General features: G+C 53.0%; 1 protein-coding gene across 5 annotated transcripts; it reads right to left on the reverse strand.

Annotated features, from left to right (window-relative positions):
• Positions 1-958: 958 nt before the first annotated feature.
• On the reverse strand, positions 959-23579 carry rabl6a (RAB, member RAS oncogene family-like 6a). Of its 5 annotated transcripts, none has more exons than XM_088614966.1 (17): positions 23022-23579; positions 21650-22258; positions 18634-18768; positions 17253-17300; positions 16552-16581; positions 14848-14900; positions 14340-14431; positions 11926-12066; positions 11411-11516; positions 10591-10694; positions 9704-10116; positions 7747-7903; positions 7373-7567; positions 6777-7050; positions 6203-6452; positions 5129-5187; positions 959-4859 (listed from the first exon to the last, which is right to left on the reverse strand). In XM_088614966.1, exons 2-17 carry the CDS (start codon positions 21777-21779, stop codon positions 4668-4670), a joined length of 2379 nt encoding a protein of 792 aa, XP_088471092.1. In that variant the 5' UTR covers positions 21780-22258; positions 23022-23579; the 3' UTR covers positions 959-4667. The 5 variants fall into 5 exon arrangements, with proteins under 5 accessions (XP_088471092.1, XP_088471096.1, XP_088471093.1 ...); XM_088614970.1 differs by having other exon boundaries at positions 6203-6389; positions 23022-23578; XM_088614967.1 differs by lacking the exon at positions 23022-23579 and adding an exon at positions 22498-22737.
• Positions 23580-23649: the final 70 nt, after the last annotated feature.

Here is a 23649-nt window from a genome sequence, read left to right on the forward strand (position 1 = left end):
TGCTCGAGTACAAACGTTTGGTTTTCACATTAAAGAACACAAGACAAGTTACAAACGAGGCAGCTATTCGTCTCGCTGTGCTGGAAGATTCAAGACCCCGCGAATCCTCATTGTGAAATCCCTTATGGGAAAACACATTTCTTCCCGCGAGTGTCTCAAATCACTACACTTGCCAGCGGTTTTGTTTCCAGAAAGAATCTCAACTTTCCTCCCAAGAAGCCGATTTAAATCCCCACACGGAGTGCTGCAATGTTCTGACGCCCTCTAGTGGTCGGACAGAGGAATGATGGCCAACATACTTCACCAACAATGCTAATTGACCGTTTTTCCCCATCAGCTCTGTAATTGTATTTGTTAACTTATAAATTTCCTAGATCAGAGAGAAAATGAGATTATTACATCTAATGTTTTAAAAACGACTAACATTTTTACAGCCAAACATATAAGGAATCATTACTTAATAGCAAAATTGCGTTATTATTTTACTTAAATCACGTAGACTGGGACTATTAGTACTGATTTACTATAGTCTATACCCGCAGTTCAGTGATCACCTATATTTCATGTGGTTTCACACAAAAGTTACAGAACTGTGACTGGTTCACAACTGACAGCTATTACATTGCAGTAACTGAACCACTTCCATTGTAACAGCAGTATTGAGTTCTCTACAGGCCATGTGCTTAAGTAAACATCTGTTCTTCAAAAAGACTCGAGCAGATATTTTCTTTTGGCTTTAAGAACTATAGCAGTCTGAAAGGTGGCTTCAGAAATGAGCACCAGGACGAGATGGGGACAGGAAGAGACGGCAACATGGATCACTTTTGTTACCTCAGTGATCATCCTCCACTCCAGTGTTCTTTATGCAGAACAGGGCCTCAAAGGCTGTCTTACGGACCTGAAACATCATGATCACTTGGTCACACTAGCCTGGGTTTCAGCTATCACTGACACACAGTAAGAAGAAAATATTTTTGCATTTATTAGACAATTTGAACACAGATCCACATACAGTGTGCAGATGGAAGCATTTCATGAGGAAAAGAAAGGAACATAATCAAGGTCTTGACTTCTTTCCTCACCTGTGTACAATGGCTGCATTTCAGAGCAATCAGAGTTACACTCCTGCCAGATGCGCAGAGTCAGGACAGATGGGTAAAGCTATTCATGTCAGCGTGCGGGTCCAGAATGGTTGGACATCTCAAAACGTCGGTTCGGATTTAACTTGTTTTCCCAAAATAAAAGTGAAAAATGAACACTCGAGCTTCAAGTTCAGCGGATTTTGGAGGATCAGACTTGCCAAAACAAAAGAGAGTCAGTAACGCAACAGAAGAGCAGAAAAACAGCTGCGACGCTCCTCTCACCAGGTACTTCAAGCCTGCCACGCGTCCCCTGGGAGCTCGTCTCCTGTGTCAGGCAGTTCTCGAATGACCTGCACACGCCTCTACAGACGGTGTGAACACGCGCTCTCCTGCACGGAAAGGCTCACCCAGACCGCAGGCACCATACGACCTTATTCATCTTATACAAACTGCGCCCTGCCCCCAGCCTGTTGCGAACTTCCTATAGGACAGAGGGCTGAACCAAGTGAAAATGGCATTCATATCACTGTAGAAAAAAAACAGAGCTCCAGAAACAAACACAAGAACTTGCAATTCAGTTCCGACACCGCAACATCCTAAATTACAGAAGTTTCTTGCTCCAGACTTGAGGCGCACCGGCTTGATTTCCGGGGTGCACTTCAGGCACGTGGCCCCAAGCAGCAGACTTCCGGTCTTCCCAGTTTGCAGCTCGGGCAGAAAGACTGGTCACCCTCCTCTTCTTCACCAGCCAACTCTCCAGACTCGAAATAAACCAAGAACTCTGGCAGCTGCCAAGATTTCATTGTACCCTTCTCTCATGCCGGAAATAACAAAGGACAAGATCTTTAAAAAATAAGCCGAGAAGTGACCAGGCGTAATCGGAGCGGGAGTGGTCCGAGGACGACTGGAACGCTTTCCTGTTTGGGTTTCCAAAACCGACAGGGCTGTGGACACGAGGCAACACTCCAACAGCACCAGGAGTCCGAACAGAACCGAGCCAGCCCGCCTGCAAGCACACGAGAGGCTGGTTTGGTATCTCCAGCAGCCGCGGCCTGGCACCGGAGAGGCCATCTGTTTCAGGAGGGGCGTTCCGATGCCCGAAACGTGCCTCCGGGACGGCGCAGGGAGGCTGGCAGGAACTGCAGTGACCACGGCGACAGCGCTGGCCACCCCAGCCCGCCACCAAGCACGATCTTTGGTTTACGCCTCACGAGGCCGCTCTGCTGTTGGTCCGCCCCAGAACGAGCACGCTCAGCGAACCCGGGCCCCGGTCAAGCTCTGCACATCTCTCAGGACAGAGCCCCTGCTGCCCAGCTAAGCACTGCATCTGCAAACTCGGGCTTTGATCGCAAACACACACACACCCTTCTAGGGCTAAGAAATGAGGGAGCTAAGGAGCATCTCGAGTCCCAGCTTCTGTGCACAGAGCTACACTGATGTTCCATCAGCCATCACAGTGACCCAGACTAGTGTCTTTCAGGCGTGCATCCACATTCTCCATGTGCAACACCAAGCGCACAGAACAGCAGTAGGGCAGCAAAACAACGTGATAAAGGGGAAATAACAGTCAAAACACACACAAAGGTAAATAACTGAGGTACTTATGTCAAGAGTGCACACCTTTTTGGTCTTGGTGTGGGTAATGCAATGGTAATTGAAGAAATAAAAACAATTACAATCCAAAGTGTTTATATAATTCACGCATGTCCAAAAACAAGAACTGTGCTGAGCAGACATGATTCAGTTTTTACGAAGGAGCTTTCCAGGGAGTCTAAAAGAACTGAGACAGAGGTGATGGAACACTTAAACCTGAGCTCTAGGGACAGGAGATGAAAGGAATCGATGCACTTGGCAAGAGAACAATCCTTTAGACAGCTGTGGCCCAAAATCATTTGCACTTCATATAAAAAGTCAACTTGCTTGACTGGATGAGAGAAATAACCCAACATCTAATACACATGAAAAAATTCACTGCTAGCGACTACTAAACCAGTCGCTAGTGACTACTCACTGAACTACCAACAGCCTCCTTTCTTTCACAGATTTCTTATGTGCTCGTAAATTAAACTTGATTATTCAAATCCGAGCTTCCTGCAGCCCTGGCTCTAAAGAACAGCTGGCCATCCCCCAGTCTCGCACTAGCGCAGCAGCAGGCTGGGCCCCAGCTCCTGGAGAGGCACAACCCAGTGGGGTTCACTGGTCTCGCTTAGTCCCCCATTCCTCAAGACTCGTAACTCCTGCACTGCTCCCAGCAGCAGCTTGGAAACTTTGACGCATTCATTCCAAAGGGTTGCTTTCTAACTTATGTAATAAAAAAAAAAGCACCAGTTTAAGTCGCGGATCACTCCACATCTTGAGAAAGGGATGACTGAAGCAGTGACCCGCAAAAACCAAAAAGATCAGTGCAGAGTAGTGGTGAAGACTAAGCCTCACCAGAGCCTGCTGCTGCACCCGAGTCAGATACTTTTGCTCCAGCTCACCTGTGTACAAGTGGGTACCAGCACTGCTGGGGTGGCGCAACCCTACGATGGACTTCATGCTACAGAACCAGGTCAACGCCGATCGGCTGAGCCACTAGGCTCAAGTCTACTTCAAATGCAAAGCCTGCTGCTTCTCTGCAGGCCAAGGATCGGCTCCAGAAGGCACCTCAGACCAGCCAGCTGCTCCAGAAACTGAACCCAGCCAGCCTGCTTGAGACCCAGCGGCCAGGACAGCCTCAGCCCACTCTTCGGCTCCACCCTAATCTGGCTTGCAGGGGTTCGCTCTGCACTGGAACTCTCTCACCGAAAAGAAGAAGATTTACTGAATTATGTCAAGAGTCAGGTTTCCCTTAAGGCATGTGAAACAAGACGCGGAGATTTGTGTTTGTAAAAGCGGAGGTGGAGTATGAGACGCAGCCCAGGACGAAAGCCTGGTTTCCACGAACACGCGATGTTGGATCATTTTTATGGGATTGTTTTATTTGCCAGGATGCACCGCCCGATGATTCAAGACAGTCACCCGTTGGCTTGTCTTCAAAAATACTCCTAAGAAGATAGAAAAGCTGAGAATTTTTTTTTTTTACTCTTTTGCAGCAATTTTACTCCCTGACTTGAAGAAGAACAAACTTAAGAATCCAAAAACCTCAGAATCCAGCTTCTCATCTGGAATCCGGTCGATTACCAGGAGTGACAGACATATACATTCACCACCAACTCATACGGGACATGCTTTCGAGGAATCCTTAGTGTAATCCGAGACGGGAATTCTGTGGGACAGGAAAAAGAGCCATACTGGATTACTGGAGGAGAGCATATAGAAACCCAACACAAGGACTGCGAAGGACAGAGACGAAACCAGACATCCGTGCAGTGGGTCAACCGGTAGTGTGGATCCCACAGCGCTCCCGCTCTCTCGGCATCGGGGGGAATATCCATGATTGTCCCGTTGCCCTGGGGGGTCGGAGGGGGCGGGGTGGGGGGTTACAGTTGCAGTTTTGTGGGGAGAAACAGAAGTGCTGGAATACAACCCAGAAGGAAGGAAGTGGGGCTGGAGGCCCCGCCCCCTGACCCCTGACCCCCGCAGGGCCCCACCCACTCCCAGGCTCTACAGCTCCTCGTAGTCCCCGCCCCCGCTCTTGGCTGGCCCCTCCCCTCCCGCCAGGAACGCCTCCAGGTCGTCCAAGTCGCCCGGCTTCTTGGGCCGGGATTTCTTCTTCTTCTTCTCCTCTCCCGCTGCTCCTTCCTCCTTTTCCTTCTTCCTGTGCTTGTGGCGCTTCTTGCCGCCCTTCTCGTCCTCCTGCAACCAGACGAGAGAATAAAGCTCAACCCCCCCGATCCTGGCGGCTCCGCCCGCCAAGGGGCTCTCGGCCCGAGCTGAGCCACACGTGTGACGAAGGCTCCTGTTCTCTCTGGCACCTGTGCAGCTGCTGCCTGGGTCAAGGCTTTAAAAACAAGCTGCGCGCGGGAGGGGACTCTTGTGAACAAGAACAGCAGGTGTGTTTCTGCAGAGCTAGGAGACGGGCCGGCGGACTCCCCCTTCTGCGCGTCGGGGATAAAGACGCATACCTCTTTGGCTTTCTTCTTCTTTTTCTTCTTGTCTTTTGAGGCCTGTTTGCCGTCTTTATCTGCAAGGGAAAAACGGAAAAGGCGGAGACGGGATTGAACAGGAATGACATCCTCTGGAACAAGCCTGAGTCAGAGTAGTGGGGAGGATAACAGGCTGGTAAATGCGATTAATGTTAAGATGTAGCTCCAAGGCAAAATACAAAATATGTCTATTTAGCTCACAATCTATGCAACTGGGAGGCCTTTCCTACTCGCTAGATTATTGTACGTTTCTGCAAATTGTCTGGAGCAGCAGTGAAACTGAAGACCTGTATAAAGAAACAACAAAAGCAGATGGAGCCCTTCCAATCCTCACGAGCCTGTTTCTCATCTCCTCACCAAAGCCACGGACCTGGCAGCTGGGAGAGGCCTGCGGTGTAGCTGTGTGCAGAGCAGCGAGCTCTCGGGAAGCAGGTAAGAAGTGGTCAAGTACATGAAGCCTTTAGGGTCTGAATTGGTGGAGATACAGAATAACTGAAACTCGAATTAAGAATGTATATCTACCCTCTTCATAAATCATAAAACGGATCTTCCTTATTTTGAATGTATATAGTTCAGTTAGCAATAAAATAACTGTAAAATATTAAGGGAATAGACTACAATTTCATGTGCGATGTATATTGGTATATCTGTATTGTCATTCGTATTGAAAATTGTGTTATCTGTTTCTCGAAAATAAAAAAATTAAAAAGAAGCAGCTAAAAAGTGAGAACGCGGGGGCAGGACTCCAGACACTAGTTCGATGGCATTACCCCACGGCCAGCATTAGCCCTGGCCAGGGCAGCCTCGATCTGTGAGGTAACAGTGACCCCTGCTGGCCGCCGCACTGCAGGTGCAGGTGCTGCAGCTCCAGCTGGCCTACGCCCTCACCAGGAGGCGAGCGGCTTTGACACCAGGTGGACACGCGTTGACGAGGAGGCTCGACTGCAGCAGCGACCCGAGCCAGTCACTGCGAGAGCCGAGAGGGCACAGGAAAAACAGGAGAGCCTTCCAATAGGAATGGATATTCCCGAATCGTGGAGGAACAAAACCTACCTTCTACGTCTTCGCTGCTTCCCTTGCTCTTGGACGGATTCTCCTCGATCCCCAGGCCAAACAGGTCCGCGTCGTTCTTGGGCTTGAAGGACAGGACAGCGGGTTTCAGGGGCTCAGCGATCTTGGAGGGGACCACCAGGTCGTCGTCGGACAGGTCCGAGACATCCTCCCGGACCGGGAAGGTCTCCTGCTCGCGACAGGGAGGAGAAGGATCGCGACCGTGAGGACACGCGAGCGCAGGAGATGCTTCCTGTGACCATAAAAAAAAAAAGACGTCTATTTTCCGCACACTTGACGAAACGGCAAAGACCAAAAGTGGGGGAAAAAAAGCTCTTCCATCGGCACAAGTGTGTATTTTATACCTGAGAATAGCTGCACCCTGCAACCGCGAACACTTCAAGAGACTCCCCTCTCAGTCTTCCCAGGCCGTGACTTACAAACACTTTGCTTTAAACCCAACATTAAAAACAGCCACAACCCCCTTAAGGCAGAGAGACTATTCCTCACACAGGAGGTGCAGATCGCAGGCCCACAGAGACGCTGTACGCGGACGCCTGGAAGCAGACATCACTACCTTTGTGACCTGGTTGTCCGACTCCTCGCTGTCAAAGTCCGGGTCGTCCATAATGAAGGACAGCATCTGCTTGGCCACAGGCCCCTCGGGGTCCGTGTCGGAGGACTCGGGGTCCGCCTCACCCCCCTTCTTCCTGCCGGGGGGCCGCGCGGGCGGGGCGGGGGAGGCGGCCGGAGCCCGGAGGGCGCCGAGGGAGACGGGGTCCGTCTTGGGGCCCCGGGGGGGAGGGGTCTTCTCCGTCGCGCGGTCAGGCCGAGGAGGGTTGGCGGAAGATCTAGCGCACACGGAGGGGAATTAAAAAAAAGACACGGCCGCCTGATCCAAGCGCACAGATGGGGGGGAAAAAAATAAAACCCTCGTCACAACGGGCAAAGAAGTGCCATTCAGCTTCTGCAAGAGGTAGATCAACCGGAGAGGATAAACAGAACATCTGATAAAGCCTCCTGCAGTTATTTTAGACACACATTTCAGGCTTTCTGTAATTACCCCTTCTCTGAAGCTCAGAGAGACGCTGTGCTGCTGCTGCTGCTGCTGCTGCTGCTGCTTAATCAGCCTGATGGCCAGTGGCTCCAGTCTTCTGCCCGGCTCCTGCTTACCGCTTAGTGTCCGACTTCCTGTCCAGACCCTTGTCCGTCACGGCTCCGGCCCCCTCCTCCTCCTCGCTGGACAATGCGATATCCTTGCTCAGGACGACCGGCTTGGAGGGGGGCTTTTGCGGGACCTTGTCGTCGGGGTCCAAATCATCCTGGAACCCGGCCACCATGGGGTTACCACCTCTGGCCTCCCCATCACTGCGGGGGGACAAGTGCTGGACTTGACATACTCATCCAGGTTCAAGGACTTAAAGGAAATTACTGCACATTTGAATATCTTATTTTTTACTTGTTATCAGGCCTTTTAAAGGTCTTACATGCAAAACCAAGAATACTGTATATAATATCCGGCTCCTGTGTATTGGAATCTATCCCACCTGTCGCTGTCCGCCCCGGGCTGCTCCGCGGGCTGCTGCTTGCCCTTCGATGGGGTGCTGTCCTCCAGGAACCCGCGGTCCAGGCCCTCGTCCGGCACGAAGTCGTCCACGCTCTGCACCCTCGCGGGCACCTCGGGGCCCCCAGGGGCCGGGGAATCTGAGCACAGAGAGAGAGCCCAGGTCAGCCAAGCGCAGCCAGCGTGCGGCCCTCCGGTCAGCGCAGCCCCTACTCCTCCAGCCCAACGAGCCGCAGCAAGCTGAAAGGCTGCTACTCCCAGCTCCCTGCAAGTCGCTGTAAATGTTTTTTAAAAGTGCCAATCGGGCTTGAATAAGAACATGTCTTCTTTGAAAATCCAGGATTCATCACTACGCTGCTCTATGCCTTAAGCCAACACAGAACATCTTGCATAATGTCTGTACTTCCAGAGCCCACGATCTCAGTACTGCAAATCCTATTTGTTGTGTGCACTATCTGTGCACCGATTCAACAACGGTCTTACTGTTCAATTGTCTTACCAGCTGATCCTTTCTGGTTAACACCACTCTATACTTTTTGGAATATGAAATCATCTTGCGTAAAGAGGTCAGCAAAATAAGTCATCCTGTTAAATCAGACCACAGTAAATGTAAAACCTTTAGTCGTCAGCTATAAAAACCGTGTGGCATGTGCATTAAGTTGGGTTCAGATCTTCAGCCTCAGCCTTCAGCTCAGTTTCATCACATACCACCGGCTGGCTGGATACAGAACTGTAGTCTTTGCACAGGACGGTCATGGACTGACTGTACTTCAATAACACACTTCACTGGGTTTCTCACTCGCTGCACAAGGGCATCCTGTCCTCTTATAAGCATCAGTGCTTTAACAAAAAAAAAACAGATACTGGGGACTGTTGACATTTAGCGTGGTAGCTTTCCAAGATCTAACTTGACAGACGCTTATCCGGTATAAATGGATCTTTCGAGCTTATAAGCCATTTCTCGCTTCTGTTGACCCAACTGTGAAATGGCAATTAATTCCCAGAGAAAATCAATGCAGCCCTCCATTCAGGTGACGGGCTGTCCCCTCCACAGCACAGACCTGCAATGCAGCAAGTCGAGTGTCTGGACGACAGCGGCGCGACGGCGCCCTGCCCAGTGTCCACAGACGCACTGCCCTCCGCTCTGCTGGAAGCCACGTCCGCAGAGAGAGCAGCCGGGCCCGAAACCAGCACGTCGAGACCCGCGGGCTTCACGCACAAGCCCTGCAGCGCCAGCCTGGCCGTCTCCTCAGCGCCACACGTCATTGAATGTTTCAAAACGGAACCCTTATCTCGAAACGCTTCCAGTTCTTTCCGACGCTTTACATTCTGCCTTGATTGGGTTTTGACAGATGCTTCAAGACAGTTTCCCGGTTTGTTATAATTAGCTGTTAAACTTAAAATACTAGATTTAAAATTACTACGCTGCGTACTTAAATGAAGCGCAGGAAATTGCAGTTTTGTCGACGTGAGATGCAGCACCGTGCCTGGCACCGCCAATGGAAGAGACCACACCCCCACCCCCACTGGACCACCACTGCTCTGCCCCCACACAAAGAGACCACACCCCTAACCCCATCAGACCCCCACTGCTCCGCCCCCCCCATACAAAGAGACCACACCCCCACCCCCATCGGGCCACCACTGCTCCGCCCCCACACAAAGAGACCACACCCCTAACTCCATCAGACCCCCACACAAAGAGACCACACCCCTAACCCCATCAGACCCCCACTGCTCCGCCCCCATATAAAGAGACCACACCCCCAACCCAATCAAACCCCCACTGATTCGCCTCCATACAAAGAAACCCCACCCCCACCCCCATCAGACAACCACTGCTCCGCCCTCATACAAAGAGACCACACCCCCCACCCCCATCAGACCCCCACTGATTCGCCCCAAAGACCACCCCCCACACGCCTCCTGTCCCGACTCACCAGGCTTTCCTGCCGGGGCCTCGGGGGCAGGGGACGAGCCGAACAGCCGCGAGATGATGCTGCGCCTTTGGGGAGGGGGCACGGAGGCAGGGGCGGGGGCAGCCACGGGGGGCGGGGGCGAGGGGCCGCGGGGCTCCTGGGGGGGCGGGGGCGGCTGGGGCGGGCCCTGGGGTTCGGCAGAAGAGGGCGCCACCGCTGGGGTCACCGCTGGGGGGGGAGGGGAGGGCGAGGGCGCCGGGGAGTGCAGGGGCTGGGAGGGAGGGGGGGGCTGGGGGGTCCCCGGACTGGAGCTGCCTGTGGAGGCTCCGCTGGGGGGCACGACGGGGGACTGGGACCCCGAGGAGGGGCTCTGTCCGTTGGCTGGCACAGGGGAGCCGTATCCTCGACTGCGGGCTTCCATCATGTCCAGGAAACTGGAAGAGTCAAGCAGAAGGATGGGGCAATACCCAACATGCCGTGTTAAACCACCTGCCCACCCCTTTCCTAAAGACATACTCCCTGCATGCTCTTCATGTCCTGTGCAGTTTACAGCCCAGGTTACCGAGCAGATAAGCACTGGATTTTTACAGCGACAGCCCTTAACTTCAGCGAGGACTGACAAGAGCACCAGCTCTGCTACCCCGCTGTACAGCCTCCCAGTCGCAGCCCCGATATGCTTGACGTTTTCTAACCGGGGGCATTTGTGGAAGACGCTCTGCAGCTGAATCGCTCAGTGCTCCTACGCCGTCACAAAGGCGTTGCCTCTGCCTCATTCTGTGCGATCAGGCCTGAAAACGGTCCACGCGCGGATCAGTGTTTGCTTAACAGGAATCGGCCTCTGTGCGTTCTCTGCCTGTGCTGCTCTCCGGCTCTCTGCACGCGTGTCGGGGTGCGGTCAGGTGACGTACATGTCGTAGTTCTGGTCCTCGGTCTCCTGCTGCACGGTCAGCTCCTCCAGCGTGGCGTCGATGTCCAGCTGGTTGGTCTCCAGCTGCCGGAGCAGGGTCTCTCTCTGCGGGCGACACGGGGAGCAGGGCTCAGGCTGGGAGAGCGAGGCGCGAGGCGACCCAGCCCCACCCCTCCTGCTCAGCAACATCAATAATGAAGGGCGCCCCCAAAAAGCGCCGGAGTTACACGGCTCGGGTTACAGTACGAATTACAGCTCACGGCTCCGAAGGCAACGGCTGCGGATGGAATGTCAAGGAATCTAGACGAGGCGGTCGTCACCAGGGTTTGCTTTTCACTCCTTAGTCCGGAGTTAATTCAACCAGTTGTAACATTCATTGCAAAAAGACAACGATATGACCCATTATTGACCCGTTCTAAAAGCATTTTTTCCATGGACAGGTGTTTGGTCCTGTCAATTTAACCACCACATCCCAAACTCTGGGGTCTTTGCTGAGGTTTTTTTTCAAGTTACTACCAACAGCAAACAGTGGTTTTTCAACAGTGCATTCGTCTCCCCAAGCTCTTATTGGGCACGATGCACGGTGTCACGCAGGGACGATTTCAAGAGGCCGGCTAACCCAGCCTACAAAGCCTGGTCCGTGGAAGGAGGGAAGAAACTGGGCCACCTGGTCAAACCCCACACTCCAGGGGGAGCCCCAGACTGGATCCGGAACCCGGTGCCAAAGGCTGCGAGGCAGCATCCCTAACCGAGACACCGCCCCCACTCCAAACACGACAGATCACAGACCACCTGACGTCAAGGCCCCCCCGAACGCTCACCTGCAGCTGCAGAAACGGTATGTTGAAAAATCTGTGCAAGTACTTCAGGCCAAACCCATTCTTCATGGAAGACTCAGCGTAATGGATGTAGGACGAACCGAGAGGTCTGCAAACAAGCAGAAAAACACAGCCCACTGAAGCCCCCCGGGTCTGGACGGGCCGAGCCCCACTGCTCTGCTGGCGGCCGAACCCAGCAGGGGCTCGAGGCTCCGCCCGGGGCACAGGGTGGTGCCAGCCGTCGGGTGAGGCTGGGGAGAGCGGGCTAACCTGCAGGGCTCTGCAGTGCGAAACAGGACGGAGTGCTAGAGGCATAAAGCACAACCGGCTCCTGCCTACTCAGGGAATAGGCAAGGAGCAATCCTCCACTCACTCACAAATACTGCGAAAGGAGAATATGGCGTCCATGAAGCGAAGGGAAAAGGGGCGAGGACGTCAGAAGAAAGGATTTAAACCTCGAGCGCGGTGCTCCTCCAGCTCCGCAGTGCAGCCTCCCGGGTCTGGGGAAGAGGCCCTACCTGTTGAGGCTGGCGATGAAGTCGCGGATGTCGTCGGGCAGGATGACCCGGTGCTCCCCCATGTCGCGGTGGTTCCCCAGCACGCACACGGGCACGTGAGTGGGCACCTTGGGCAGCTCCCGCAGGATGTAGTTAAAGGTCCTGACAGCGGCAGACACAAGACAACAAGCACACAGTGGAATATTCCCTCTAGTTCCCAGAACAGCCCCCGGCCCCTGACGAGGCAGCCCAGGGTGAACGAATGACCCCCCCCCAGACTGCAGCTCAACCGAGCTGAACCCCCAGGCCCTGTGGACACTGCCGGACCCTGGCTCGAGTCACCCCTGTGCTGCTGGTGGGATTGTGGTTCCACACAGCTTCTTCTCATCCGGATAAACCCCGACACACGATTTCCAGCGGTGCAGGAGCTTTGGAGAACCATCCCAGAGCTGACCCGCCGGAAAGCAAGGGCACCTTCGCAGCACGTACTACTGCCAACGGCCATACCTGAAGGGCGCCCGCGCTAAAAAAAAACCTTTTCTCTAGGTGCCAAGATCTTAGAATACGGCCTTCAAGAATATTAAAAGAAAGGATTTGTGAGCAGCGTTTTGCCAAGGAAGAGCAAGGCTGTCACCAACATATCTTAGGGATCCACTAACTGCAGGCACATCCTGGAGGAGCTGTAACAATCCAAGGGCGGCACAAGAAATTGTGTGGTCCCAGCTATGAGTGCAGTCAAGGCGTTCTCAGGATACAGAGGTTCTCCTGTCCTGGCCCTGGGGACACCTGCACCCACAGATCTGCGCTCCTGCCGGCTGGCTCAGATTGTTTCCTGCACCTAGTCCTCGATTTCGAAAAACGATTTCCAGCTTGAGCACAATGAACGTCATGCAGTCGCTCCTGACCCTGCCAATCAAGAACGCGCTTCCTTATTTCTGACTAAAAAAAACTCTTAACAGGTGACGCGGTTGATGAACAGAGAAGTGGGAATGATGCTGTATCAGACCCCTCCCCCAGCGAGTCCGTGCTTTTACTTCTGCTTTACTGTAATCAGCTGTATTCCAGCTCTCGCAGTCTCAATCTCACCGATCAGCACAGGGTTCACACCGAGCACAATTCTCATTTAGCTTTAAAAGAGCTGAAATCAAAAAAGGCCCCTGACTGAATATGCATATAAATCACGGCTGGTGAGTTAAGGCCCAGTTGGAACAAAAGCCAGCAGGAATGGAATTCCTAAAGGACCAGGAGTGAACCACTGCTCTACACAGCAGTACGCCGGACAGATCTCGTGAAAAGGGAAAGACCTGAATCCCATCTGCTGATACAGCCGCTCAGAGCAGAGGGGCTGTGTGCATTCACTGGCTGTCTGACCCTCACATGCTCCCAGCAGGAACAGAGCAGTGTATCGGGTTGAGGAAGGCTCAACAACAAAGCACATGGGCGCAAACCCTGAGCAACACGATCACTGAGCACCCTGCCAGCAGGGAGTCTGGTTACAGAGGCGGGTAACTGAGAGCACTGGACAGAGCACTGAAAGGCTCACTGAAGAGAGGAGAACTCCGACATCTGTGGGCTGGTAACATCCGCAGAGCAACGCAGTACCCAGGCGCGATGGGGCAGGAGGGTATAAACCCTCTACGCACTGACAAGGAACCCAAGGATATCACTGCATGCGTTGATTTGACAACACAATATTCAAGGCCAGACACTGTCCGGTCCAGGAAGTTTCCTTATCAAAGTGTTACAAGTAATAGAATCAAGACCTGTGAGCCCCACAATTACACGTGCATGTTTGTCATCCTTTTTATAAGCAAGCGATAAAATTAGCATTTTACCAGTCAGAGGGCATTTCTCCCATCTTGACAGGCTGCTGGGAAGAGCTTTGGGAACGTCTCTCTTGCTGAGAGGCGCAAGAATCGGGCCCTGGATGGACGTACAACCTTTAGTGCTCGATGCAGCCTCCCTCAGGCTCAGGCATGCTGGCAGGTTATTCATGCCTCTGGTGCAAAACTCTTTCCTCAGCCTCTGCCTTTCCAGCTCCCCTTATTTACCTGTCCCAGCAATTCATTATTCTGTTTTTCTCCCAGGTTCCTGGGTGTTTTTCTTCTAGTTTTTATTTCCTAATGTGATAATCCTCTGAACCCACTGCTTTCTGTCCTTCGACTTTCTCGATCTTGGGTCGAACCAGCTCTGTGCTTCAGACCCAACATCTCCACAGGCTTGTCATCTATTCTCTACCGATGCTCTCTCTCTCTCCTATCCCATTCCCTACCTCCAAGGCCTGGTCTCATTCCTTCATAGTTTGCTTTCCTGAAACTGTAAACTCTCTATTCCAGAGGTGCAGTTTCAAAGTCTACTTCTAAGCCACAACGGCTTAAGATCACAGTTGATTTTATGAAACGGCATCCGAGAAATACTGACACCCGCCCTCTTACCACTGCTTGGTGATGTCAAACATCATGATCACTCCATTGCAGTTCTTGTAGACATCTAGAAACTCGGCGTCCAGGGCCAGCTCGTTTTCAGCCTGCGGGCATGGGTAGGAGAGACAAAATGAGTGCACAGTGGAGTCACAGGCTCCAGGTCCCGTCAACTCAGGACAGCTGGGGGCTTCTGGGAGGCAAGGAACAGAGAGAGCACAGGGCTGGCGACACTACACAACACACTGGAACAGTCCTTCATGGGCGAGTAACAAATCTACACTTATTCGAAAAAAAAAGCCAGACCTGAGTCAGACCTGTATGAAGACTGTCTGGATTTTATTTATAGGTGAAATTCTCCTGGGACGATACTTTCAAAAGTGTAAAACTGCTTTTCTCACACAGAGAATAGAGTAACTGTGACGGGTTAAAACCAGTGGTGTCAAAACTAAAATTAACTTTCCAATTTTTATTTTCAAACATACTCCCTGAAATATCCCCCCCAAAAATGGTTTGTACCTACCTCCTGAGGCTCATTTTCCAGCTTCAAACTTTCACCTCGCTTTTTACTTTTGCCTATCAAAAACAAAAGAGGAGAGGTTGGATTTTGGGCAGCGATATAAAAAGAAGACCGTTCCATCCATTCAGTCCAACACAGCTCCACTCTGCTAGTCTACAGCGGAGGTTTTCAAGGTCTGATACACCCATGCCAAAGAAACGCTGCGCATCAGATCAGCTACATCCGAAGACGAAGGTTCTGCACTGGGGAACATCCCAATCGCGCAGCCTGGCCCCAGAGTGTGCTGGGAGGAGCGCTGGGAAATCCGAGCGAATGTTTTCAGTGATGCAAAGTCACAGCGCTCGGGTGCATCAAAAACAGCAGCCATCGCAAATGAGCAGCTCCTGGGCTAAAGGTTGTTGACTCGACACACTGCCCCACCCTGCTCGCAGGCGCTGAGGAGGAAGAGCGGAGAAGAGGTCTCGACCCAGACTCCTCCCCGCTCCGCCGCCACACGTTCCTGCCAGGACTCTGGAATCCCAACAGAAGCCTCTTCCTGTTCCCAAGAGAGGCGTACATGACGGACCCTGAGTCGTTCTAGACTGGGAGTCAGAGTAGGACACTCCCACGGGGGTGTGCAGAGGGCAACGAGAACGGAGTTCCTGCGCGTTGTCAGATTTCGAGCTAACCCCCCTCCCGAATATCCCAAAGGAAAATAAGAACACGATTGCAAACCTGCTGATGCAGCCAATTCATCACTAATGACCCTGAACGTTTTCTAGGAAAGGTGTGTATCAGAGCTTTGAAACAAGCCTTCGTTCTCCATCATAAAGCAATCCACACCGTTAATCAAACCCAGAGAGTCATTCCAGTGCAGCGAATGGCTCAGGCTGGACGGTCTATACAGCTGTGGGTTCATGAGACCACAGTCTGGGAGACACAGTAGACGCACACAGTGCGCATGCAGAGATGTGCCCTGCGTTATTTACCATTCATCCCGTTTGAGGCACGAGATGGGCTGAAATGAATGCCTTTCGCTGCAGTGACACCCATTCACAGCACGTGCACTGCCGCTGTTGCAGCTGAGAAAAGGAGCAGACCACCTTCCCCAGCCTGCACTGCAAACACAACGAGCAACCCCCCTGGGGGGCCTGAGGCGGTCACGCTAGAAGAGACGAGGCTTTTCGCAAGGGGGGAATTTATAAAACACGACACTGCCAAACCATGTTTGGTTTTTGATCGCCTGCAGACGAAAAGCACCTTGCATGCATTTGCTGCTTTTTCAAAAGCTCCTCTTCATACGTAGACATTCAGTGAATACCTGAAAGCCCACAGTTTAGGTTATTGTGGCAGATATACTGCATTTATATCTCCATGCTCATTTTTGAAGCTAAAAACCAACGAAATAAACTAGAGTATACATGAAACAGATACTGCTGTATCTGAATATATACAAGCCACCGCTGAGTTTATAGTTTTATAGAGTTGGTTTAAAGCAGAATTCGTTTGTTTTTACTCAACACAGGGCCACTACAATGCACAGAGTGGCCTGAGACTCAAGTGGTAATTTCAGAAACAGTGCACAGCGTGTCTGGGCTTCTCTCAAGCACAGTGCTTCCTGCAGAAGACCAGTCTCTTCCCCTTCAGAGCTCTCAGCAGCACACTGACAGACTCGCTGGAGACAAGCAGCTCCAGGCACAGCCCTCTACAAACTAAGGCGGTTCTCACCTAAACCTTCAGCAAGAGGAAATTTTTGACCTGAAGAATTGTGGAAGAGCAGGAAATAAAAAATAAATAAAGATGGCAATTAAGGAAAACGCAGCAGGTCGAAAAATATGTCAAACAGACAATCGCACCGCGCAAAATTCAACAGGAGCAGAATGAACTGGCTGCCTGAACACCTGGACAAGAAAAAGACTCGCTGCTGCTCACACCTGTGCAAATAGTACCTGTGCAGGTAGCTGGGCGCTGGGAAAAGCACACCTCCGCACCTACGCATGCATTCCGTTTAATGATCAATCCCTCAACGAAGCTCGGTATTAAAGGTCAAGGGATCAGTGCCACCTGTCTCTGTTAGTCAAACCCACCCAGTTTGCACACACTAAGAACTGCTCAAACACCAGGCATCTCAAGGCAACCTACTCACTTCCTGCAGTCAGTAGACTGAGGTCATGAACTGGGATCGAAAACGCAGGGCCAGCCAAAAGAAAAGAATGACATGAAACTTCACCTCGTTTTGCTGATCAGCCATAACCCTGCTAGAATGCAGACTTATCTCGGCCAGCTGCTGCAGAGGCTCGGGCGGTTTGACACTTTAGCGAGGATGAAGGGAGACCCCCCATCTCTCCCCCACGGCCTCTCGGCAGCTCCACGGGACCCTCCCAGGGGAGGCGGAGACAGGAAGAGGCTCTCCCAACGCCCACACTCACCTTTGTCCACCACGTCCCAGACCTCCACCTTCACCACGTCGTCAGTCGCTGAGGAGAGAAATCAGGGAAGGGACGCTTAAACACGGAAACCTTGAACGCAATCCCTTCACCATCCCGCCCCAGGGCACAGTGGAACAGGTACAGGTCAAGAGCAAAGCACCACTGCCATGTCTTATTACACTGCTACCGGCAGTAAAAACAGCCAGCAATTCCACACAAAGATGAACAAAGCCCAGTAAACAAAGAAGAGCTCAATAGCTCCTATCTGTTAAAGAGCACGAGGCCAGCAGTCGTCTAGACCGGTGTTTTCATGGCAGGTCACCACAGCACAGGAGGACGCGCTGTGTCCTGGCACAGCGGCAGCAGACTCTGCCTCCGCAGAGCTCATCAGGGAAAGCGAAGGTTATTTATACTCGAGATGCGTCGCTGATGCAGTCGCCAGCCGCCTCGCAGCTCCAGCGCTTAAACACCACCGGGGGGGGGGTGAATGCCTTGGCAGAGCAAACCCCTCTGTCCGCATTACCAGAAGTTATTAGTGCTCGCACAAGATCAAGGATGAAGACAAACGCCAGCCGAGCGCAGGGGGAGCCGCATAAATCCGGCTGCGCTGGCTGTGACAAATTAACACGCTGCTGCGAGCCAGGAAAGGGGAAGGGAATCTCATCTGGCTTCGGCCTGCCAGGGCTTACACACCGATGATCTGTAATGAGCCTGGCAAGCAGCACCGCTCCGGTCTTTCAGGGGGCGGACAGCAGCGGCCAGCGGGGCTCCGCGCGGCTCTCCACTCGCCCCGGCGACACGCGCGCGGGAGGAGCCGCCGATCAAGCTGCTTCGCTCTCTCCGAACCTCTCTCCGCCTGTCTCGGCCGTCCCGGGCAAAGACGGGAGGCTCCTGGCCTGACGAGGATGGCTTAGCTGACCGGAAGGACAGGAGTGGCCCGGGTGTGGGCAGTCAGAGAGGGAGGGGCAATCAGCCTGGGGGTTCCTGGAGCACAGCAGGGGGATAGGAGGGGCCAGCAGGGAGACTTTGGGGTGCCTTTCAGCAAGCTGAAGCTGCGTCGCGGCACCTGTGTAGTCGCTTCTGGGATGCTCTCAGTTACTTCATCGAATCATCCGATGAGCGGGACGAGGGCAATCTGATTAGACCAAAACTTCGACTGCAAATGTCCCAACCCTTAAGGCCTTCCTTTTCAACTGCTAGACCCTGCGCACTCTCTCTCCAACCGGAAACCCCCCCCCCCAACCAAGAGAGGCGATTTAAATCCGTTACACGCAGGTGGGTCACAGCCCGGGACTTAACACAACGCTTGTACTCTTCCGGGGATCCCTGAGAGGCGATGAGCTCAGGGGCGGGACCCTGCACACAGGGAGGGAACACTTACTCTTGTAGTTCCAGTGTATGCTGGTGACCTGGATCTCCTGGGTGGGGATGTATTCCTCCAGGAACTTCCGGCCCTGCAGCCGGTGCCACAGCGTGCTCTTCCCGGTGTTCCGGTCCCCCCGGATCACAATCTTCACTGTGGGAAAGAAGCAAAGTCATGCAGTCTGCCAGCGGGAAGGTTCGAGGAACCACGTACCACAAGCTTATTTTTATTAACGCTTCAGGGGCTTAACAGCTGCATAGCAAGCCAGGCCACAGTTTCCTTCGGTGTGGGCGTTGGCCTTGACTGGTCAATGTGCTCCGTGCTCCAACAGGTTTCCCTGGAGTGGAAAACGGGGGGTGCGTCAAGCAATCACCCCCGCAGAAGACAGCACTGTGATTCTTGGGTTGGCAGTACCAGGCTTCTGTCCTTAAGGGAAAACGGAAAGAAAACCCAACGTTTTCCTTTTCATAGGAAGGAAGACGGCCGAGGTTTTCCTGCACGGGATACTTTAATGGGAGAAGCCGAGCCCCTATAACAGAACGGGAAAAGACGGAAATCTTTCCAGTTCCAGTGGCACATGCTGAACAGCGCACGACAGATCCACTTCTTTTAAAAACACGTCTCGGCCTGCAAACCTCACTGAGCTAAACCCTAACCCAGCACAGTGAGCACAAGGCAGAGTAAAGGCTGGAGGGGATGCCAGTTTATCTCAGGGCACGTGGGATACAGTGGGCAATATAGAGAAGCCAATTAACCCAGATAGCAGGTCCCCAGACTGTGGGAGGACCCCCAGGCGGCCAATGGGAAGAACATACAATCCCTGAACAAGGTCAGCAGATTGAAGCAGCAGCTGGGGACCACCGGGAGGAGACGCTGGTCCTTTTCACAGGCGTGGTCAGGAACACTGCTCTTCATCAGGCCAGACTTACCAACAAGACCAGAGGGTCGACCCCCGAGTCATGGACATACGTCCTCAAAGACAAGACCAAAGAACGAACATGCTACCATTAAAATGCTGGTATACTATTTAAATACTGATCAGCTGATCGTGATCATTAAAGGTATTTTGCGCCTTAAAAGTTCACTAGCCTGATGGCAGGAATTCTCTACAGGAGCGGCAAACGAGTTTGCTCACAGGCAGCAAAAAGCAGGAATCGCTACAGCACCAAGAACCAGGAACTGCTTCCTCACGATGGAGAACAGCAATCAGCTACTGAGATCAAAGATAAATATTCACTTTCACCGGCAAGGGGCTGCAAAACAACTGGGATAACTGCGTCAGGGGGCAAACTGACTAGGGGAGGGAGCCTCGCCTGCCTCGCAACGGGGGCGTGCTCGTCCCGCTACAGAGCGCGGGGAGTCTCGAGGAAGGCCTGCAGCTCAGCCCGGCTCTGCCGCGCCCAGAAACAAGCCCTCCGCCCTCACAACAGGGCTGGGCAAGCGCAGAACCTGCCAGACACACAACCCACCTCTGAGGTTCTGAGCCCGGGGGCGCGAGACTGCAAGACTTTCTTCACCAGGCAAATCAAGCACAGGCACGTCAGTAACCACGACTTCGTTTCATCAAGCACTGGCATTTTAAAGAAAACTTTTTAAAAAGTTTTCCATGTACTAAAATAAATACGGAATTCTCTCTCTTTCATTCCATGGTTAAATCTCAGGTTTTAAAATCCGACCTGCTCCGGCGATCTGCTTGGTCAGAGATGTGGAAAGCACAGGGGAGCCGTTGCTGCGGAGGCTCAGAGCCGCTGAGCTGGCTGCAGGGGCGCCTCAGCGAGGGGACTGGCTAACCGCAGCTACATGACAGCTGCAAACAAGCCAGACCGATGGGCTCATCCGAAACGTGCAGCGGCCAGTTCCGAGAAACAGGGTAATCACCTCCGCCCGGAGGAAAAAAAGCCGAGTCTGCCTGCCGGAGTTCCCATCCCAGACCCGAGGCTGATACAGGTGGCAAAGGCAGCAGGCTCCGCGCCGCTGTCCCGGCCGGCAGAGGGGATCCTGTGACAGGCCATGCATTATTCACGCCTCATGTTCAGAGCGCACGGAGGAGAACTCCGATAACTGGGAAGAACAATAAGGGGAGTCTAACCTGGCACCGGCCATGTTCTCCGATTAAAGTTTCGGGATGTTTTTTGTTGGGGGGGGGTCTTTTGCATCAGTTTTCTCTTTCTCTCTACCAACTCCTGTGTGCTTCTAACCCCTGAAAAGCACAGAGCTCTGCTGCAGAATCCATGCAGATGTGTCGCTGTTCTTGCCATTTGCTTTGTAGGCTCCACGTCAGCACGGCACAGGAGCCCCAGAGTGAGAGATACCCCAGTTTCCCCCCCTGCCCCCACTTTCACACTGAAGCTGGCAGGACCTCCAGGATCTCTCCCCGAAGGCACGGATGGGCATGACTGGGAAGGTCTGGAACCTCCTCTTCCAAGTGCGGAGCACCTGGTCACCGATTCAAAACCAGCAATAACAAAAACAAAAGCGCTCCGAATCTCCACAGCAAGCTTCTCTGCCGCCCAAGCCTACAACAGCAGCCGCACACGTGTGCAAAGCGTGTCATCACCTGCGACCCACCCAGGAGCAGACACGGCCCCAATATCTCCACTGAAAACGGGCTGCACCTCTGATCCAACTCTGCTCACTATGCACTGGGCAGGAGATGGCGGGCTCTCCGCACTCTGGGAATATTCAAGGGGAGGACGGACCTCCTGGGCACCTGCGTGGGAAAGCACTTTCAGAACGATGAACTGAACTGGGAGTCTCTCCAGCGCCCTCAGCAGACACCCCTTCAGCTCATGAAATCTAACTAAGCTAAAAAACACAGTCTGAACACAACCGAAGCGACACCATCGCATTTGTAAACACGCAGCAGTGCAAGTCGTTCAGCTCTGCACTGTGCTCACTAACCCACTGCAGAAATACACCCCACTCTCCATAGCTCCCCGCCTTGCGCTCGACGCTGCGTTTTGAGTTGCACATCAGTGCAAAGCAATGCCTTTCCGCCAGCGCTAAAAAAAACAAAACAACAGCGTGTACTTACTGTTATACTGGACTCCCTTGGCGAATCGTCTCTGCAGACTCTGATTCATGGACTGCAGGCCAGCCGGGATGGCCCTCTCTCTCACCTGCCCGGGCTCCGAGCCCACAAGCTTCTTCAAAGCCGAAAACATGTCGCCGATTTCCGCAATCTCCCGCCGCTGCCGCAGTATCGGGGCTCCGCGCCCCCGACTCAGGAGACACTCACACGCCGGGCGAAGTCAGAGCTCGCCGGTCCGACAGGCAGCCCATGTGCGGGACGACGTCGGGTTACAGCCTCCCACACCTAACCTCTGCCTCCTTCAGTCGCTCCGATATCACATCTGAGGGGTACTTCTCGGAAGAGCTTTCCTGTTTCAAAGACCGCACTGTTGATTCTCGAATGGGCCAGCAGTCCTTGTGCAGCGCTTGAGAGGGGGGTGGGGTGGTGGTGGTGGGGGGGGCAATTTCTGGTCACATTTTCTGAAAGGGGACTTTTAAATAAATCCTTCTTTAAATCCGCCTACAAAGCAAGATGAGCAATGATCTGTGCCGGCCGGCGGAAGAGTCAGCGGTTTAACTCCTCACAGCTTCGCGGCAGCTCCTGGGCATCTCCGCCGGACACAGCGATCGCCTGCAAGAAATGACACACGACAGGTCAGTCAAAACGCACTCGGAGCCCAGGAACCTCCGCCAGGAAAAACGCAGAGCGACGCTCATGTGTCGGAATGTCTCAGGTCTTCGTGGCCAAAAGTTTTTATTTTCCCCATCCGTCAGCGCTGTGCTTTTGCGCCTCGTCACCGGGATCAGACGGAGAACCTTTAACGCCGCTTGTAAACCGCCTGATTTTTCATTGAAGCTGAAGTTACCGACCTTGGGGGGACCTCGAGGGAACCGAGACTGTGCCCAGGTCTGACAGTCTCCTGTCCACATTCCAGGGCTCAGGAATGTCCAGCACAAACAACGAGTCCGGTCGCATAAAATACGGAGATGCACGGCGAATGCACGTTAGACGACCTACACGAGAAGCTGAATTTTATCAGAAAGAAAATAATGAATGGAGCACGCAGGCGCCCGCACTGCGAAAACGAAATTTTTCCCAAACGTGCCATATGGCTCCAACGCGAGCGCAATCAGAGTGCGAGTTACACTGCAATGTGATTGAATCGCGTTAAATAAACGACAGTCCCAGCCCACTTCCAACGGGACAGATCCTGCCATTTTTTTTGGGGGGGTGTAATTCGATCTTCTGCACAAAGGTTCATCGGCTCTCGTCGATGCATCTACACAGCCAGCACCGAGACTGGCGTGCACGCCCCCGTATTCCCAAATCGAAGCCTATCCGTGTCAGAGCGATGTGCGTTTAAAACACGACGGGTTTGAAGAAGAAAACATACCCTTTAGTTACATCCAGCCTCTGGATTCTTCGCTGTTCGATGTCGTTCGAGTCCGCCGGCGCTCTCGATCGAATAAGACCGTTTCAACGCTTCATGCAATTTTGCATCCAAGTGGTTTATTCCTTGGACAGACTTTTGAGTTGCAGCCAATTCAGTAGAATTATCATCCTCTCGTCTCCCCGTGCAGTTAATGCAGCGGTTTAAACCGTGTTTTTAATGATGTCCCACTCTCGATTCGATACTCTAGCTAGGTTTTCATTCAATCTGCACGGTGCATTTTTAAAGATGTCTAGTTTCCCACTGCTAGCGTGGAGAGACCGTGTTTTTTTTTCCCCTCTAGGGTCGCTCGCTAATTGAATTCCCTTCGACAAAACAGGACGAGTCGTCGTAAGCGCCCACTTTCTATGAAATGTTTTAGCGGCCGGCTAATACATTATCTGAACTGAACGGGGGGGCATTTAGGCTCTATCGGGAGATCCCTTTTCGCTCCATCTTGTCGTCGGCGACCCAGAGCATCAATCTTCTGCGGCAGCCATGTTTCTCGCTCTCTCCCCTGGGCAACGCCACCGAAACCAGGAAGACGCTCCGGAGCGGCCCATTCGGGGTGCGCGCCCTTCAAACAGCGCCT

The sequence above is a fragment of the Lepisosteus platostomus genome, chromosome 21 (genome assembly GCF_059453375.1).
Source record: "Lepisosteus platostomus isolate fLepPlt1 chromosome 21, fLepPlt1.hap1, whole genome shotgun sequence".
Lineage (NCBI taxonomy): Eukaryota > Metazoa > Chordata > Actinopteri > Semionotiformes > Lepisosteidae > Lepisosteus > Lepisosteus platostomus.